At 45.5% G+C, this 20,894-nt stretch overlaps 1 protein-coding gene across 1 annotated transcript in view; it reads left to right on the top strand.

Annotated features, from left to right (window-relative positions):
• LOC142750934 (uncharacterized) overlaps window positions 1-20,542 on the top strand; it is a 282,134-nt gene extending 261,592 nt beyond the window's left edge. The window contains exons 11-12 of the mRNA XM_075859912.1: window positions 19,489-19,536; window positions 20,276-20,542. Coding sequence (XP_075716027.1) covers window positions 19,489-19,536; window positions 20,276-20,299 — 72 coding nt within the window. The 3' untranslated portion in view covers window positions 20,300-20,542. The remainder of the gene's footprint in view (window positions 1-19,488; window positions 19,537-20,275) is intronic.
• The last annotated feature ends 352 nt before the right edge of the window (window positions 20,543-20,894 follow it).

Below are 20,894 nucleotides of genomic sequence, written 5' to 3'. Positions count from 1 at the left end.
ATACCCTACATGCCCGCTGTTGGACAGCGGGCGATTGGCATCACAGGAACTAGGAGGACAACATAACGATCGGTTATGTTCTAATTTGGTTAATTTGTTAATATGTTAATAATAAAGCTGTGGCCACTTCCACTTTCTACCACACAAAGTCTCCTATTATTTTTATTATTTAGGTGATATATTATGTTAGCGAATGGGCGTTGGCAGCTCACGTTGGTAAATGTCTTTGCAGTCACTCTTTAATTTGCCTGATGTGTCTTCCGTGAGGTGATTTTAGGCCTCATTCACACATTGCAGATTTTAACACTAATTTGCATCAGTATTTTGAAGCCAAAAGATGAGAAGTATAAATCTTTCCATAAATCTTTCGTGTCTAGGATCCGATCCTGGTTTTGGCCTAAAAATAATGATGCAAAATACAGACCAGATATGCAATGTGTGCATGAGGCCTAAGACATCATTGTGAGGCAGTAAAGAGGTGCACAGAAGCTGCTGCATTATACTGTATATAAGCTAGTTCACACAGCCAACCCCTTATGGTTGTAGTGAGAGCAGAGTAACATCATGCACACCTCTCAGCAGTGGTGGATTAAGTAGACTATAGGCCCTGGGGTGTTCCACAAACTTAGGCCCCCCTTCCCCACCACCGCTCTGCTGTGTCTATACTGAACACCCCTTTCTGTGAGATCATTGACAAATGGGTGTTACAATTCCCCTTGTCAAAGGGCTGTGTCCCTACATACTGACAGTCTCCAACCATTGCTGACAGTATCACACTGTGCAGGGACACATCCTTCTGCAATTTTGACTCCTGTACACAAAGTAATTTGCCTCAATAGAAAATAAAGCAAATACACGTCAGTGTTATTACAGAAGTCCAAGAACAGAAGTCAATGCAGTAAGTAGAGAAAATAAAAATGTGTCCCCGAGTCCTTAGATTTAAGAACAAAAAAGTAAAACCAATAGGAAATACAAAAATATAAGCGTCAGGTCAATTCTTTGGCACATAAAACGCGTCGAAAATGCGCCAAAATCGCACCTAATTTCTATAGTCAATGGGAGTTCTGATGGAGCGACAAAAAATGCAATGATTACGCGTCAAAAGCGCCTGTAGTTTAAAAATAACTTTACAAAAACACTAGTGTTTTTAAGGGTATGTGCACGCACAAAATAAAAAAGTCCCAAAAATACGGAGCTGTTTTCAAGGAAAAACAGCTCCCGATTTTCAACCGTTTTTTATTCAAAGTCGCGTTTTTCGCTGCATTTTTAACAAACGTTTTTGGGGCTGTTTTTCCCTGCCTGTCCATTTATCATATGCAGCGGAAAATCTCCTGGCGCATACATTAAATGGACACAAAAAACATGCAGTATAATTTTTTTTTACTGGACGCCACTGCACAAAATAGCGCAGTCCCACCCGAACTGATGCTTTTTTAACCTCCATCAGGTGTATGGAACTGTTTACCATACGTTCTGGGAGCTTTCCTGGTGCATACATTACACAGATGGGCAGGATGTAATGTGAAATTACCTTTAGGCTGAGTTCACACGGGGCGGATAAAAGAACGCAGCGTATCCGCCCTGTGCGCCGCAGGGAATTTGGTGCGAAAAACCGCACCAAACTGTGGGGCAGTTTCTCACCTGGAATGTCTGCTGCGAAAAACTGCAGGACTAAGCCAGTCTGCTTGCAGGTCAGCGTCCTGGGATGACCTTTCATCCCAGGAGACCGCTTCAGCAGCGGTCACATGGGATGAAGCATCATCCCAAGAGGCTGGCCCTCTGACATCATCCAGGCTGGCCTCCTGGGATGACGTTTCATCCATGTGACCGCTGCGACAGCCTGTGATTGGCTGCAGCGGTCACATGAGATAAAGCATCATCCCAGGAGGCCGGCCCTCTGACATCATCCAGGCCGGCCTCCTGGGATGACGTTTCATCCATGTGACCGCCGTTACAGCCTGTGATTGGCTGTAGCGGTCACATGAGATGAAACGTAATCCCAGGAGGATAAAACACAGATTCCTAGGTAAGTATAATATATTGTTTGTTTTCTGAGTGGCATTTTTTGCAGCAGGATCGTTGCGAACCCGCCGCAAAAAACGCAACAACTTCTATTTGTTGTGGAATTTACCTCCCCATTTAATACAATGGGGAAAACCCGCAACAAATAAGGCGCTTTTACGCAAATACAATTGACATGCTACAGAATAAAACTCTGCACCGCAGGTGAGTTTTTTCCGCTCAGTATTTACGCAGCGTGTGGATGAGATTTGTTTTATCTCATCCACTTTGCTGCTACTGTATTTGCTGTAGATTTTCTGCAACGAATTCCGTTGCGGAAAATCTGCAGTATTTACGCAACGTGTGAACTGGCTCTTACTCCGTTTACTCAAAGGCTATCTTTTGTATAACAGGAAAAAATATTACAACTGCTGTCCACGTAGGCAATGTTGGTACTTTTTATTACGTCTTATTTAACTCACTGTGAAGGCCGTAAAAAAACGAAGTAAATAGCCAAAATCACAGTTTTTTGTTCATATTAGATCTAAAAAAAATGTAGTAAAAAATTAGCAAAGAGCTGCATGTACCAAAATATTGTACCAATAAAAGCTACAGCTCGTCCCGCATAAAATAAGCCCTCACACCGCTTAGACAAAAATATTCAAAAAGTTATGTCTGAGGCGTGGCTTGGACATGGAGCTGACCAGACGTGCTGCTTGAGAGCTTCGTTCCTGCGCTTCCTTAACCCGAACATTAGCACATTAACCCCTTCGCGCTCAGCGACGTACTATTCCATCGCGCTAACCAATACGTTCGCGCTCAGCGATGGAATAGTACGTCGTGGGAGTAACGTCCATTTTGGCCGTCCTCCAGACACATGCACGAGCTGTGACAGCTGCTCTCTCGTACAGCAGCTGCCGCAGCTCCTACAGCAGGGACCGATCGCTGTGTCCCCGCTGATTAACCCCTTAAATGCCGCGTTTAATACCGAACGCTGCTTTTTAGGGGTTAAGCTACAATCGCCGGCCTGCTACACGATAGCGGCCGGCGATGGTGACTATGGCAACCGGACACCAAACAATGGCGTCCGGCTATGCCATCGACGGAAGCCTAGTGGGTCCTAACGAAGTCAGGACCCACTGTGCTTGCTGTCAGTGAGTAGCTGACAGTTCTAATACACTGCACTACACATGTACCTCAGGGGCTTCTGCATACATGACTTCGCACCACAAAATCCCCAGTAGGCCAAATGGTGATCCTTTCCTTCTGAGCCCTCCCATGGGCCCAAACGGCAGTTTATCTCCACAAATGGGGTATTGCCGCACTCTGGACAAATTGGGCAACAAAATGGGGTATTTTGTTCCCTGTGAAAATAAGAAAGTTTGATAAAAAATTACTTCTTATTGGAAAAAATGACATTCTTTTAATTTCACAGCCCCATTGAAATAGGTGCTGTGAAAAAACTGTGCGGTCAAAACGGAAACAACAACCATAAATCAAGTCCCTGAGGGGTGTAGTTTCCAAAATGGGGTCACATCTAGTGGGTTTCCATTGCTTTGATACCTCTGGGGCTCTGCAAATGGGACATGGCACCCGAAAACCAATCCAGCAAAATCTGGACTCCAAAGAACAAATAGCGCTCCTTTCCTTCTGAGCCCTCCCATGGGCCCAGACTGCAGTTTATCACCACAAATGGGGTATTGCTGCACTCAGAACAAATTGGGCAACAAAATGGGGTATTTTGTTCCCTGTGAAAATAAGACATTTTGATCAAAAATTACATCTTATTGGAAAAAAATTCATTTTTTTCATTTCACAGCCCAATTCAAATAGGTGCTGTGAAAAAACTGTGCGGTCAAAATGGTAACAACAACCATAAATCAATTCCCTGAGGGGTGTAGTTTCCAAAATGGGGTCACTTCTAGTGGTTTTCCATTGCTTTGATACCTCTGGGGCTCTGCAAATGCGACATGGCACCCGAAAACCAATCCAACAAAATCTGGACTCCAAAGAACACACAGCGCTACTTTCCTTCTGAGCCCTCCCATGGGCCCAAACGGCAGTTTATCACCACAAATGGGGTATTGCTGCACTCAGGACAAATTGGGCAACAAAATGGAGTACTTTATTTCTTGTGAAAATAAGAAATTTTGAGCTAAAACTACATATTATTGGAAAATATTATTATTTTTTTTAATTTCAAGCCAAATTCAAATAAGTTCTGTGAAGAAACTATGGGGTCTAAACGGTCACATTACCCATAAATGAATTCCTTGAGGGGTGTAGTTTCGAAAATGGTGTCACTTCTGGTGGGTTTCCATTGCTTTGATACCTCTGGGGCTCTGCAAATGCGACATGGCACCCGAAAACCAATCCAGCAAAATCTGCACTCCAAAGAACACACAGCGCTCCTTCCCTTCTGAGGCCTCCCATGGGCCCAAACGGCAGTTTATTGCCACAAATGGGGTATTGCTGCATTTAGGATAAATTGGGCAACAAAATGGGGTATTTTGTTCCCTGTGAAAATAAGAAATTTTGATGAAAAATGACATTTTATTGGAAAAAAATTTCATTTTTTAAATTTCACAGCCCAATTCAAATACGTGCCGAGTAAAAACTGTGCGGTCAAAATGATAACAACAACCATAAATGAATTCCTTGAGGGGTGCAGTTTCAGAAATGGGGTCACTTTTGGGGGACTCCTCCTGTTTTGGCACCTCAACACCTCTTCAAACCTGGCATGCTGCCTAAAATATATTCTAATAAAAAAGAGGCCTCAAAATGCACTAGGTGCTTCTTTGCTTCTGGGGGTGGTGTTTTGGTCCACGGGTGCACTAGAGACACATGTGGGACATTTCTAAAAACTTCTGGCAGTGCAGACACACAGCGTGTTCTCGAGAGATCACGCTGTGACGTCACTCACTTCCTGCCCCAGGTCCTGCATCGTGTCGGCCACATCGGCACCAGGGGCTACAGTTGATTCTGCAGCAGCATCAGCATTTGCAGGTAAGTAGCTACATCGACTTACCTGCAAACGCGATGCTGCTGCAGAATCAACTGTAGCCTCTGGTGCCGATGTGTCCTCGCTCGTCCGACACGATGCAGGACCTGGGGCAGGAAGTGAGTGACGTCACAGCGTGATCTCTCGAGAACACGCTATGTGTCTGCACTGCCAGAAGCTGGGCGTTCTGAAGAGAAGTGTATGATACTTCTCGTCAGAACGCCCAGCTAGTAAAAGTAGTAAAAACGCCCCGATGTACGCACATAATACACGCCCAGTTGGACTTTTACTTTAAACACGCCCAGTTGGACTTTTGCAAGCCTCATTTGCATAAATACAAAAATGGTCATAACTTGGCCAAAAATGCTCGTTTTTTAAAAATAAAAACGTTACTGGAATCTACATTGCAGCGCCTATCTGATGCAATAGCAGATAGGGGTTGCAAAATCTGGTGACAGAGCCTCTTTAAGGGGTTAAACAGCTGAATTTCACTTACCTGATGGTCAGGAAATCCAAGGCCACCTCGGGGACTCCTGATTGTACAAGGCAGATGTCTTCAGCCGGCTCCATTCAGCGTTTCCTCATGGACACTGTTGCTGGAGCGCCTTCCAAGATGGCGCTGCTGGAAGGGAGACGAGATGGCGCCGGGACTCCGCTTGCAGACGGAATTTCTTCTGCGGCCGCCGCTGCTGCATCAGGTACCCTCTCCTCTGCTTCTGGTCCTCTGGGGCAGTTTCCTCCCCTGCTGGCGGGGGAAGAGATGTGTTCTTCTGGGGCTGTCATGACGCCTCCTGCTCTAAACCGCTCAATACGTGATGCCTGTCATGGCGTCCTGGTCTCCCCTTCTTCCTCTTCTGGTGTGCTGGGGCCTGCATTGCTGCCTCCCATCTCTTCCAGGGATCAGGACATTCATTTATCGCAACATCTAGTTGTAGCAGCTGTCCTAGGGGATGATTTACAGGGCTTGAGACAACAGTTATCTGCATTGCCCACTAAACAGGACATGGAGCGTTATGTTAACCGCTTGGAGACCACTTATAAATCAGTGATTCAATCTCTCACTACTAATCTCTCTCACTTGTCTGATCAAGTGCAGCGTATGGAAGGAGATATCTCAACTGTTTCCCTACAGCAGGTTTCACATGCAGATCATTTGGATCAACACTCCCATCAGATTCATATTTGGCTGAGGATCATGAAAATCGGAATCGCCTTAATAATATTCGGCTCCGGGGCATTCCGGAGAATGTTTCTCCTGGGCAACTCATACCCGCTTTACAGTCGCTGTTTAACTCCTTGCTGGAGCGCCCTGCTGGTGATCCTCTGGAGCTGGATAGAGCTGACAGAACTCTTGGTCCTCGTAATCCGTATCCTGACAGAACTAAAGATGTTCTGTGCCGTGTTCATTTCTTCTCTCTCAAAGAACAGATTATGAGGAAGGCCCGTGATAAAGGCGAAGTGTTATTGAATGGTGTCAAGATTCATCTATTGTCTGACTTGTCCAGGATGACTTTGGACTTGCTGAGAGAGAATGAGATTTCTTACTCGTGGGGTCACCCCTTTCAGTTACAAGTTCGCAAGGATGGAGTGTTGCTGATTGTTCGAGATCCGGGGGATGTTCCTGATTTTTGTGCTGCTCTCCATTTGCCTCAAGTTTCTCTTCCTGACTGGCCTTATGTTCCTCCTCCACCTCCACGTCCGCGATCACGCAGGCGTGGTCGTTCTCCTGCATCTCCTATGGGGCGTCATAGTGGTCGTCATGCTGAGCCGGTGTCATTCCTCCCTGATGTCTCCTCTGCGGTTTGCTGTTGGACTTTATTTTTTTTGCATCAACCATATAAGGCTGTTGTCTGCTATGTTCATATGTAGAGAATGTCGCCTGTTTCTTCTCCTTTGTTCTAGGTGGATACTTCTGGATAACAGGTTGGCCACTTGCTGGTGGCCGATTGCTACCGATGGGCTATAAGATTTACTTCAACGTGAATGTTTATTTTTTTATTTTATTTGCCTGTATGTACATTTATGCTGACAATGAATGTATTTAGGGTGGTTCTTTGTCGGGGTATCTCTACGTTCCTGACCATGTCATATGCCATTTGTCATTTATCTTTGGATATAATCCCAAATATCTGGGTTTCCTTTTCTTTTTTTATTCTTTATTTCTTTATTCAGCTATGTTTCATATTATTGCAGGGTTGGCGGATGCGGGGCGCTGGCTAGACCTTGTCCTGACACTTCTCCTCTTAGGGACTCACTGGTTGTATCCAGTGTATATTGCATTGTTTCTCCTTGATTAGATCAGGGAGTCGGTGATTGTTTCGCCCGTTTGTTTGTCTTTGTTGTCATAGTTTCCCTTCCTTGTTTGTCTTGTCTTTTTCTTCTCTGCTGTAGTGCAAATTATTGGCTTGATTATTCTGAGTGCAGTGGAGATGGCACAGTTGAAAGTCTGTACCTTTAATATTAGAGGGCTTAATGTCCCTGAAAAACGCTAAAAGGTAACGAAAAAAGGTACTGTATAACATGCACATTGAGCGGGTACATATCTTATTCTTACAAGAGACTCATTTTCAGGTGGGCCATATACCACAGTTTACTAATCCCTATTATCCAGTTTGGTTCGACAGTGCCAACCCGGAATCCAAGTCCCAGGGTGCTAGTATCTGTATACACAAATCGCTTTCTCATAAAACCATAGATGTTCTTGTTGACCCGGGTGGTCGGTATGTTTTTCTTAAAGTGTCCATTAGGAATAAGATCTTCACTTTGGCTAATTATTTCTATGCTGTGACATCACTGTGGGCACTGTGGCATCACATGTTACTCACATTGCCCGATGCTAGCATCGCGTCCCAGTGAGCGGCCGGGGCTCCTGCTAACAGCTGTGTCCGGTTGCTAGGCAACTGGACACTTCCTCTCCCTCTGTCATGCCTCCTGGCTTCCTGCTGGTTAGGGCCGTGGCTCTTCTGATCACAATACAGCCATAGCAACCAGCACCAGAAGATGACATCAGGCCTGGCAGCCTATTTAAAAGGGCATCATCCTGCCATGCATTGCGTCGTTATTACGTTTCTGCCTTTCTGGCGGCTTTAAGTTCCCTGTGCATTTCTGTCACTATTTTGCCGCTTCTGTTCCTGACTGCGCTACCGGTGACAGCCTTTGGACTTGTTCCTGACCACGCCTCGCGCCATGTGCTCCACCGCTGCCAATCCGTGACTATTCTGGGGACTGCAACCTGGAAATACTCCTGCAGCAAAGTCCACACCTTCTCGCGAGGGTTAAAGGGGTTGTTCTCTTTATATTTTTTCTATTAATATATTTCTAGAATAGAAAATCATACAGATTTCTTATATACCTGTATTTAAAATTCTGCTCACATACATTTCTTATATCAGTGGAGTTGTCTCTGTCTTAAAATTGTCCATAAAAAAAGCACCCATAGGATAACTGAATGGACAGTCATGTTGTAATGTCAGGATAGGGAGACAGACAGGTGAGCCCTAATCTACCCGCCACTCAGTCCCTGCCTACTTGCACAGCCCGTCCTAGGCGACGGCGTACAACTGGGCAACGGTCCCTACGCTCAATATGTGCACGACAGACAAACAAGACAAGGGAACACAAAAGCAAAGGAATGTGGGGCAGTTGCCCACGGCAACACATCATCCCTACAAAGAAGAAGCCAGCACCTACCGGAGAAGTAGAGGGACGAATGTAACCCTTGGCCAGGCTTTCCTGGATATATTCTCTCATGGCTTCACGTTTGGGACAAGAGAGATTAAATATCCTACCTTTAGGGAGCTTAGCTCCTGGTACCAAATCGATAGCGCAATCGTACTCTCTATGAGGAGGTAACTCTTCGGAAGCTTTTTTAGAAAAAACATCAGCGAAATCCTAAATAAACTCAGGTAGAGTGTTCACCTCCTCAGCGAGAGAAACCAAATGAATAGAAAAACAGGACGTCATGCATTCATTACCCCATTTAGTAAGATCCCCGGTATTCCAGTTAAACGTGGGATTATGCATCTGCAACCAAGGAAGGCCTAAAACCAAATCGGACGATAATCCCTGCATCACCAAGACCGAACACGCAGGTTGCACCTCTGAGCCAGGTCTTGGACCTGTAGGGAGAGACCCTGCATTTGCCGAGCCAGGGCCTCAAGGGGGTCCATAGTGTGTCAAGGACCAGGGTAGAAAAGGTATATGGGCCTGTGATTATGTAATGTCAGGATAGGGAGACAGACAGGTGAGCCCTAATCTACCCGCCACTCAGTCCCTGCCTACTTGCACAGCCCGTCCTAGGCGATGGCTTACAACTGGGTGATGGTCCCTACGATCAATATGTGCATGACAGACAAACAAGACAAGGGAACACAAAAGCAAAGGAATGTGGGGCAGTTGCCACGGCAACCCCGAGAGCAACAAAGTAGTGGCCGAGCCAAGTCAAACCAGGAGTGTACATGGTAACAAATGCAGAGCAGGAGAATAGTCAGTCAAGCCAGGGTCAATATGAAGCAGAGGTCAATAGTAACAGCAGGAACAGCAGAGCCAGGAAACCGGAGAGTCACAGGCAAAGGACAAGCAGCAAATGAAGGTATAAATGGACAAAGTGCGGGAGCTAGAACCATCTGGCCAGGCTGCGATAGGCTCTCCCACTCCTCAGCCTACCAGCCTGAGTGGTAGCAGATCGAGTCACTCTAGCAGACCTAGGAACAGATGCAGGCTGATTAACCACGGGCGTCGACACAGAAGCTGTGTCAGGCAAATCCTTCACAGTACCCCCCTTTTATGAGGGGCCACTGGACCCTTCCTAGGTGGACCTGGCTAGTTGGGGAACCGAAGATGGAACTTCCTGAGCAATAACCCGGCGTGAACATCCCGGGCGGGTACCAATGTCCTCTCCTCAGGCTCGTATCCTCTCCAATGGACCAGGTATTGGAGGGAGCCTTGGACCATCCTGCTGTCCACAATCTTGGCCACCTCGAATTCTACCCCTTCATGGGTAAGAACAGGGACCGGAGGTTTACTCGAGGTAGCCAAGGACGGGGAGCAGCGTTTCAGGAGGGAGGCATGGAACACGTTGTGTATTTGAAAAGACGGTGGGTAACTCCAGCCGGAAGGAGGTTAATGACCTCAATGACCTTGTACGGCCCTATATACCGGGGAGCAAATTTTTTGGACGGAACTTTAAAGCGCACATTTTTTGAAGACAGCCACACCCGATCCCTGACCACAAACAAGGGGTTAGCAGAATGTATTTTATCTGCCTTAGTCTTTTGTATGCTCTGGGACGCCTCAAGGTTCTTCTGAACATGGGCCCAGACTGTGCACAGTTCCCGATGAACGACATCTACCTCGGGATTGTTGGAACCACCAGGTGAAACGGAGGAGAACTGTGGATTAAATCCAAAATGACAGAAAAAGGGGGAGACCCCTGACGAGTTACTGACCCGGTTATTGAGGGAAAATTTGGCGAGGGGAATGAAGGAGACCCAATCATCTTGGCAGTCAGAGATAAAACACCTTAAATATTGTTCTAGAGACTGATTAGTCCTCTCGGTTTTGCCATTAGTTTCAGGATGGAAGGCAGAGGAGAAGGACAGATCAATCTCCAACTTCTTACAGAAAGCCCTCCAAAACAATGAAACAAGCTGTACCCCTCTGTCAGAAACAATATTGACAGGAACCCCATGGAGACGCAGGATGTGTTTGACAAACAAGGTAGCTAACGTCTTGGCATTGGGTAGTTTCTTGAGAGGCACAAAGTGGCACATCTTACTGAAGCGGTCTACTACAACCCACACCACCGTCTTGCCTTGGGATGGAGGCAGATCGGTGATAATATCCATGGAGATATGGGTCCAAGGTCTCTGGGGAATGGGCAAAGAACATAGTAAGCACGCTGGTCGGGACCTGGGAGTCTTGGACCTAGCACAAATTTCACAAGTGGCGACGTAGGCCCTAACGTCTATAAGCAACCCAGGCCACCAATATGTTCTAGAAATGAGGTGACTAATTTAAGAGACTAAGTCAGAATCAATAGAGGATATGATTATACCTGGAAGCAAAACACAAGCAGGATCCTCCTCCGGAGGAGGTCTGGCCATGAAGCTACGCGACAGCGCATCAGCTTTAATATTATTAGACCCAGCCTTATAGGTGACCACAAAGTTGAATCTAGTAAAAAACAACGCCCATCAAGCTTGTCTTGGATTTAACCTCCGGGCAGATTCTAGAAAAAACTGATTCTTGTGGTCGGTAAGGACCGTTACCTGGTGCCTAGCCCCCTCCAGGAAGTGGCGACACTCTTCAAATGCCCATTTAATGGCTAAGAGTTTGCGGTTGCCAACGTCGTAGTTACTCTCAGTGGGGGAGAACTTCCTGGAGAAGTAGGCACAGGGACGGAGATGGGTGAGAGACCTAGTACCCTGGGACAAGACAGCACCCACTCCCACCTCGGAGGCATTAACCTCCACGATGAATGGCTCCATCTGGTTAGGCTGAATCAGCACTGGGACAGAGATAAAGCACCTCTTTAGGACCTCAAAAGCCTGGACCGCCTCCGGAGGCAAGTGGAGGAGATCGGCACCTTTGCGAGTAAGGTCCGTAAGAGGCTTAGCGATGACCGAGAAGTTAGCAATAAATCTCCTATAATAATTAGCAAACCCCAGGAAGCACTTTAAAGCCTTCAGGGAAGCAGGTCAGACCCATTCAGCCACAGCCTGAACCTTGACAGGGTCCATGCGGAATTCGTTAGGAGTGAGGATTTGACCCAAAAATGTTTTAGCAAAGAGTTTGTTTTCCCGAAGGGCCTGGAGCACCTTCCTGACATGCTCAATGTGGGAGGACCAGTCCTTGGAAAACACAAGTATATCATCAAGGTACACTTCAAGAAATACCCCCAGGTAGTCTCTTAAAATCTCATTTATGAAATTCTGGAAGACCGCGGGAGCATTACACAACCCAAAGGGCATGACGAGGTATTCAAAATGATCTTCCAGCGTGTTAAACGCAGTCTTCCACTCATCCCCTTCTCTGATTCATATAAGGTTGTAAGCCCCCCGAAGATCAAACTTAGAGAACCACTGGGCCCCATAACCTGAATGAAGAGATCAGGAATCAGAGGAAGGGGATATTGGTTCCTTACAGTGACCTTATTCAAGTTTCGGTAATCGATGCACGGCCTAAGACCACCACCCAAGAAGAAGCCAGCACCTACCGGAGAAGTAGAGGGATGAATGTAACCCTTGGCCAGGCTTTCCTGGATATATTCTCTCATGGCTTCACGTTCGGGACAAGAGAGATTAAATATCCTACCTTTAGGGAGCTTAGCTCCTGGTACCAAATCGATAGTGCAATCGTACTCTCTATGAGGAGGTAACTCTTCGGAAGCTTTTTTAGAAAAAACATCAGCGAAATCCTAAATAAACTCAGGTAGAGTGTTCACCTCCTCAGCGAGAGAAACCAAATGAATAGAAAAACAGGACGTCATGCATTCATTACCCCATTTAGTAAGATCCCCGGTATTCCAGTTAAACGTGGGATTATGCATCTGCAACCAAGGAAGGCCTAAAACCAAATCGGACGATAATCCCTGCATCACCAAGACCGAACACTGCTCCGAATGAATGGAGCCCACAACGAGTTCAAAAACAGGGGTATGCTGCGTAAAATAACAATTAGCAAGTGGGGTGGAGTCGATACCCACTACCGGGACAGGTTTAGGCAAATCAATCAATGGCATAGCTAGAGACATAGCAAATTCCACAGACATAATATTAGCAGAAGACCCTGAATCCACGAAGGCAGACCTACCGTAAAAAGAGACCTGAAAGGGAAGCAAGATCTTATTAGGTTTCATGTATACGGAAAATACCTGTGCGCCCAAGCGACCTCCCCGATGGTCACTTAGGCGCAGAAGTTTTCTGGCTGCTTATTCTTACGTCTAGGACAGTCGTTCACTTGACGCTTGCCATCCCCACAGTAGAAGCAGAGACCATTCTTCCTGCGGAACTCTCTACGTTGTTGGGGAGACACGGAGGCCCCGAGTTGCATTGGTTCATCCGAGTTTTCCGTGGAAGAACGAAGCAATGGAGCCTCGGGGGCCATTATAGGGGAGCCAGAGGAGAATGCACAAAAACGTTCAAGTCGTCGTTCCCTGAGACGTCGGTCAAGACGTACCGCTAAAGCCATAACCTGATCTAGAGAGTCAGAAGAGGGATAACTAACTAACAGGTCTTTCAGAGCGTTAGACAGACCCAATCTAAACTGGCACCTCAAGGCAGGGTCATTCCACCGAGAAGCTACACACCACTTCCTAAAGTCAGAACAGGACTCCTCAACGGGTCTCTTACCCTGACGTAAGGTCACCAGCTGACTCTCGGCAAAGGAAGTCTTGTCAGTCGTCATAGATGAGTCCGAGAGCCGAAAAAAAAAAATGTCAACAGAAGAGAGTTCAGGGGCGTCAGGGGCCAAGGAGAAGGCCCATTCCTTGGGGCTGTCCTAGAGCCGGGACATAATTATACCCACTCGCTGGCTCTCAGAACCTGAGGAGTGGGGCCTTAAACGGAAATAGAGCCTACAACTTTCCCGAAAGGAGAAAAAAGTCTTCCGGTCCCCTGAGAACCGGCCAGGCAACTTGAGGTGGGGTTCAAGAGGTGGGGTGGAGGGCACTACCTGGGTAGCATCACGCAGGTTGCACCTCTGAGCCAGGTCTTGGACCTGTAGGGAGAGACCCTGCATTTGCTGAGCCAGGGCCTCAAGGGGGTCCATAGTGTGTCAAGGACCAGGGTAGAAAAGGTATATGGGCCTGTGATTATGTAATGTCAGGATAGGGAGACAGACAGGTGAGCCCTAATCTACCCGCCACTCAGTCCCTGCCTACTTGCACAGCCCGTCCTAGGCGACGGCGTACAACTGGGCAACGGTCCCTACGCTCAATATGTGCACGACAGACAAACAAGACAAGGGAACACAAAAGCAAAGGAATGTGGGGCAGTTGCCCACGGCAACACCGTGAGCAACAGAGTAGTGGAAGAGCCGAGTCAAACCAGGAGTGTACGAGGTAACAAATGCAGAGCAGGAGAATAGTCAGTCAAGCCAGGGTCAATATGAAGCAGAGGTCAATAGTAACAGCAGGAACAGCAGAGCCAGGAAACCGGAGAATCACAGGCAAAGGACAAGCAGCAAATGAAGGTATAAGTGTACCAAGGGCGGGAGCTAGAACCATCTGGCCAGGCTGCGTTAATCTCTCCCACTCCTCAGCCTACCAGCCTGAGTGGTAGCAGATCGAGTCACTCTAGCAGACCTAGGAACAGATGCAGACTGATTAGCCATGGGCGTCGACACAGAAGCTGTGTCAGGCAAATCCTTCACACATGTGACCCACATCACGTGACCACTGGCATTCAGGTAACACTGTCCAGGTATATAACAGGTGAATAATAGATTATTGAGGAGCAGAAGTTATAAAGTATTTGAACCTAGAGCAGCGTCGCATCATCATGTGCGTCACTCTGTGAGGAGCCGCTCTTATATTCTTCTCACTGTCTCTGTGCGTTTGTTTTTTTGTTTTTTTTATTTAAAAGGAAACTCCGGACAAAACTAAACTTTCCCATGTACCATTATGGTATTCCATGTGTCAGTCTCTCTGTTATTTTTCTTTCTGCTTCTCTCTACACTGCATTCCAAATTATTATGCAAATGTTATTTTTCGCTGATTTTCCTAAATAGTCGATGCAAATGACAGTCAGAATAGTCTTCAAGCCATCAACAGTTGGAGTATAATGTGAATTTTATTGAACAAATCTCCTAATGATAACAGATTTTTTTTTAGAAGTAAAAAACTCAAAATGCACTGTTTCAAATTATTATGCACAACAGGGATCAAAACATTTTAAAGGTTGTAAAGAGAACTAAAATGGTAATTTGTTCAATTTGCAGCATCAGGAGGTCATATTTACAGAAATCAAAAGCTCTGTCAATCCAAAAAAACTTAACAGGCCAAGTTACATGTTAACATAGGAAGCCTTCTTTGATATCACCTTCACAATTCTTGCATCCATTGAATTTGTGAGTATTTGGACAGTTTCTGCTTGAATGTCTTTGCAGGATGTCAGAATAGCCTCCCAGAGCTTCTGTTTTGATGTGAACGGTCTCCCACCCTCATAGATATTTTGCTTGAGGATGCTCCAAAGGTTCTCAATAAGGTTGAGGTCAGGGGAACATGGGGGCCACACCATGAGTTTCCCTCCTTTTATGCCCATAGCAGCCAATGACACAGAGGTATTCTTTGCAGCATGAGATGGGGCATTGTCATGCATGAAGATAATTTTGCTATGGAAGGCACGGTTCTTCTTTTTGTACCACAGAAGAAAGTGGTCAGTCATAAACTCTACGTACTTTGCAGAGGTCATTTTCACACCGTCAGGGACCCTAAAGGGGCCTACCAGCTCTCTCTCCCCATGATTCCAGCCAAAACATGACTCCGCCACCTCCTTGCTAACGTCGCAGCCTTGTTGGGACATGGTAGCCATTCACCAACCATCCACTACTCCATCCATCTGGACCATCCAGGGTCGCACGGCACTCATCAGTAAACAACACGGTTTGAAAATTAGTCTTCATGTACACTACCGTTCAAAAGTTTAGGGTCACTTAGAAATTTCCTTAATTTTGCAAGAAAAGCACAGTTTTTTTCAATGAAGATAACATTATATTAATCAGAAATACACTCTATACTTTGTTAATGTGCTAAATGACTATTCTAGCTGCAAACGTCTGTTTTTTAATGCAATATCTGCATAGGTGTATAGAGGCCCATTTCCAGCAACCATCACTCCAGTGTTCTAATGGTACATTGTGTTTGCTAACTGTGTTAGAAGGCTAATGGATGATTAGAAAACACTTGAAAACCCTTGTGCAATTATGTTAGCACCGCTGTAAACAGTTTTGCTGTTTAGAAGAGCTATAAAACTGACCTTCCTTTGAGCTAGTTGAGAATCTGGAGCATTACATTTGTGGGTTCGATTAAACTCTCAAAATGCCTAGAAAAAGTGAGCTTTCATGTGAAACTCGACAGTCTATTCTTGCTCTTAGAAATGAAGGCTATTCCATGCGAGAAATTGCCAAGAAACTGAAGATTTCCTACAACGGTGTGTACTACTCCCTTCAGAGGACAGCACACACAGGCTCTAACCAGAGTAGAAAGAGAAGTGGGAGGCCCCGCTGCACAACTGAGCAACAAGACAAGTACATTAGAGTCTCTAGTTTGAGAAATAGACGCCTCACAGGTCCTCAACTGGCAGCTTCATTAAATAGTACCCGCATTTTCTAGTAATTTTGCAACTCATTTGATAAATATAAGTGTGAGTTTTCATGGAAAACACAAAATTGTCTGGGTGACCCCAAACTTTTGAATGGTGGTGTGTGTGTGTGTGTGTGTGTATATATATATATAAATACAAATACATACACACATATACATACACACATTTTTTTGGGGGATAGACATAAGTTAGTACAAGGATACTTACTGCTGTATATAAGTCTATCATGTGTGATACTGTCTGCTGGGCCATGTATCTAAGCCTATCATGTGTGATACTGTCTGCTGGGGACATGTATCTAAGCCTATCATGTGTGATACTGTCTACTGTGGCCATGTATCTAAGCCTATCATGTGTGATACTATCTGCTTGGGCCATGTATCTAAGCCTATCATGTGTGATTCTCTCTGCTGGGCCATGTATCTAAGCCTATCATGTATGATACTGTCTGCTGAGACAATGCATCCAATGCTATCCAGCGGTGTAGCTATAGGAGCCTTAGTCTTATAGATGTGCTATCTCCAATATGTATTTAAAAGTTTATTTATTTTTCGGGGGGTGAATATTTGTCTCAGGGTTTGTGCCCTGATCTTTTAAGACCCTAGCAGCACCCCTGGGCCTAACTAATATATGGGGGCACAAAGGAGACCTATAAAAAATATATAGGGACACAAAGGATGCCTTACTAATATATAGGGACACAACTAATATATGGGTGCACGAAAGGGAACTACTATTCTTTAGTGGCAAACATGGGACATTACTACTGTGTGGGAGCACATAGGGAGGTATTACTGTGTAGGGAGTAGAAGAGTGGCACTAAAACTGAACCATAACTATTTTCTTAATGGTCACCTTTTATGGGGGTTTGGTGCCCTGTAAGGGACAGTATAGGTGGTAATGGTAGAGGCAGTTTATCAACATCACGTTTACCTCTAAGGGTATGTGCACACACACTAATTACGTCCGTAATTGACGGACGTATTTCGGCCGCAAGTCCCGGACCGAACACAGTGCAGGGAGCCGGGCTCCTAGCATCATAGTTATGTACGATGCTAGGAGTCCCTGCATATATATATATATGATATATACGATTACTATTTCCCTCCTCTTTGTAGAAGTCTGGATCATCAAAGGCTCAGCCATTGGTCCCAAAATACAAGAACGTTGGGACTCAAGTGAGTAAGGAGGAGTTTCCTGAAATCTCAATGGCCTCACGAAGCACAATGACCGATCCAAAAATTAAAGTGTCGATGGAAACACAAGTGGAAGAAAAAGACTTTGAGAACATCTCAAAGGTGCGTATGATAAAGACAGTACATATCCCAGGCCCACGGCAAATCAAAGTTAATGTTCTTTTGCTTGGGCCAATGATTGAGCAAACAAGTTTTCATTTGAACGCTCGTTCCCGATCATTGCCCTGTGCAGCACATATTCTTGTATAAACAGGGAGATGTGCTGCCGACATGTTGGAAATTTATGAGGACGAGCGATCGAAGTAACGATCGCTCATCCCCATATTTAACCAATCATTGCTCCTTGTAAAAGGAGCAAACGAGCGCCGATCAACAAGCTCTCTCGTTGATCAGTGCTCTTTTCACGGCCCACCTCGGGCTGTGTAATAGGGCCCTTAATGATCTAAGAGATGGGGCCATGACTAATTTCCTTGTATTAGGAGAAATTATATTCCACAAGAATGATGTTTACTCTTCTCTGCTGCATCATGAGAACCAATAATGATGAATATCATAACAATGGCATCATATATCTGGGCTATCCTGTAATAAAGTGATTTATTATATGTTAATCTTATAGATAGCATTTCCATGTGTCAAAAGACCAAGGAAAAGGTCCTTCCTGCCACCACTAGAAAGACCAACAAGAGATGTTTTTGCCTCTGTAAGTATCTTTTGTATTGTATGTATGAAAGAGAATTTGCTCCGCAAACCCCCCATAAAAACAAGTCCTTGAGTTGTCCTACTTATGTTGCCTGTTTAACATTATAGTGGGCATTGGGTAGCAACCAATATAGCTGTCAAGACTGCGTCCACCGGGTGGTCACCCTGCTATTCTGACTTCTTGAACTGCAAATCTTCCTAGTTGTGCAGCGATTTGGAGCTGTATTAATAAACTCCATTAATTTGCCCTCGAGGAGTCAAGCACGGGTTGATAACAACCAGTATGAGAGCTCTAATAAATGAATATTGACTCATTAGCTTTCCCATAAGAAGATATAACTGAGAAACAACTCAGCTGAAATTTGAAGAAAGCATGGCAGAAAAGGGTGACCTACGTTTTTTGGTGATTTTTCCTTTTAATTTAAACTGGCAATGCTCTTTATCCCCTTACCGCACTATGACGACCCTGTACGTCATGGTGCATGGGCTGAAGTATGGAAAGAGCTCCCAGGCTGAGCCCGCTCCATACGCAGCGGGTGTTAGTTGTGTATTGCAGTTGACACCTCGCGCAGTCAGGAACAGAGATTGCTCTGGTCCTGGCCGTTTAATCACTTAGATGCCGCTGTCAATAGCGACCGCAGCATCTTAGCCATTAGAAAGAGCGGGGCAGCCCTCTCCGACAGCATCCGTTGCAGATTCTGTAATATTCAGCAGGATAAATAGCATTACATGCAGAAATATTTTTTCCTGTCAAAACAATGGACCCCATTAAAAGTCACTGGAATCCATCAGGCGCTGGTGATGTCGGTCAAATGTCACATGCTGCACTGTGTCCTGGTTTCTATTATAAATGTAAATTGGACACAGATGTGAACAGAGCCTAAGTCTTAGGCCTAATTCACACAAGCATGTTCGGTCCATGATATACGGTCTGTGTGTTGGCCGCATTTCCCGGACTGAACACACTGCAGGGAGCCGGGCTCCTAGCATCATAGTTCTCTATGACGCTAGGAGTCCCTGCCTCGCTGTAATCATGTTTTCAGTACGGGACAGTAGTTACAAGGAGAGGCAGTGACACCTAGCGTCATAGATAACTATGTGCTAGAAGCCCGGCTCCCTGCAGTGTGTTCGGTCTGGGAAATGCGGCCGACATACGGACCGTATATCACGGACCGAAAACGCCCTTGTGAATTAGGCCTAAATCTGCTATATGGCAAATATTAAGGATAACGGCTGAGAAATGTTTATCCAATTTATTTTTCAGAAGCCACTGCCACGAATCAGCCTCATTATCATCAAAGAAGCCAAACTTGTAAGTTCTCACCCAAAACATATTATATTGTAGCTAATAATGTATTCTAATATATGTGTTACTCCTAGTACCATGGGATGCATTAAATGTACTGAAAGGAGGTTTCAATGGTCTATCCTTAGTATTGGAAATCAATGTTTGATTGGTGGGGGCCCAATCACCGGACCTTGCCAGTCAGCTGAATGAAGGGTCATCCCTACATTGCGCTGTACCTGTGTAAACAATGAAGGGGAGTTTATTTAGTAACTGTATCATTTTACTAAGGGGACTGATTATAAACTACAGTTCCATTAGAGTAACTATTCCCCATTCTGAAGACCCCTGAAGCCCCCTGAATCAAGACAAACTTTGTGTGACTTTGGTGACAATTAGGCTGGGTTCACACGACCATGTTACGTCCGTAATGGACGGAACGTATTTCGGCTGCAAGTCCCGGACCAAACTCAGTGCAGGGAGCCGGGCTCCTAGCATCATAGTTATGTACGACGCTAGGAGTCCCTACCTCGCTGCAGGACAATTGTCCCGTACTGTAATCATGTTGTCAGTATGGGACAGTAGTTCCACGGAGAGGTAGGGACTCCTAGCGTCGTACATAACTATGATGCTAGGAGCCCGGCTCCCTGCACTGTGTTCGGTCCGGGACTTGCAGCCGAAATACGTTCCGTTCATTACGGACGTAACATGGTCGTGTGAACCCAGCCTTACAATATGAGATGACATGGTTTCTTTGTTATTCCAGGATGACAAAATGGCAGAGTATTGAACATGTAGAATTGGGAAAACATTAGAAGGCAATAGTGGAAACATCATAATCAATCCCTATAACCTTTTGTTCATTAACATCTGAGGACATGGAGGTCATCTGAAACGGCGCCGTCATACTATTGTGGGGGGGACCTAACCGCTGTATGAGATGGACGCTTAAAGGAACAGTGTCATGATTATTATTTTTTTATTCATTTATGTGTTTTTATTTAATAAAATATTATATTGACTTTATTTAATTTTTCACACACAAAGTTTTTTTTATTAACACTTCCTTACTTTACTGGGGGCTGCCATGTTTTATTTCATCTGTGTATGTGTCTCTTAATGACACATACACAGATGGAATATGGCAGCGCAGTGCGTAGGACACAATGAACGTGAGCCGTTCATTGAATCTGCCATCTGGCTCTGTATTGCACAGGCGCAGTTCAGGGCCACACAGCAGAGAAGCTGGTTTGTAGTGAGATAGCAGGCGCCATTATGAAGACCGGCTGCACTGCAGGTAAGGTGTGTGTCTCTGTCTGTCCCCCTCTACCTCTCACAGACCCTCACTCTCGTGACCCCCCCTTGGCCCCCCCTTCACGACGCCC

The sequence above is a fragment of the Rhinoderma darwinii genome, chromosome 3 (assembly GCF_050947455.1).
Source record: "Rhinoderma darwinii isolate aRhiDar2 chromosome 3, aRhiDar2.hap1, whole genome shotgun sequence".
In the NCBI taxonomy this organism is placed as follows: domain Eukaryota; kingdom Metazoa; phylum Chordata; class Amphibia; order Anura; family Rhinodermatidae; genus Rhinoderma; species Rhinoderma darwinii.
Note: the sequence above shows the minus strand (reverse complement) of the source record. Positions and strands in the feature narration are given on the sequence as shown.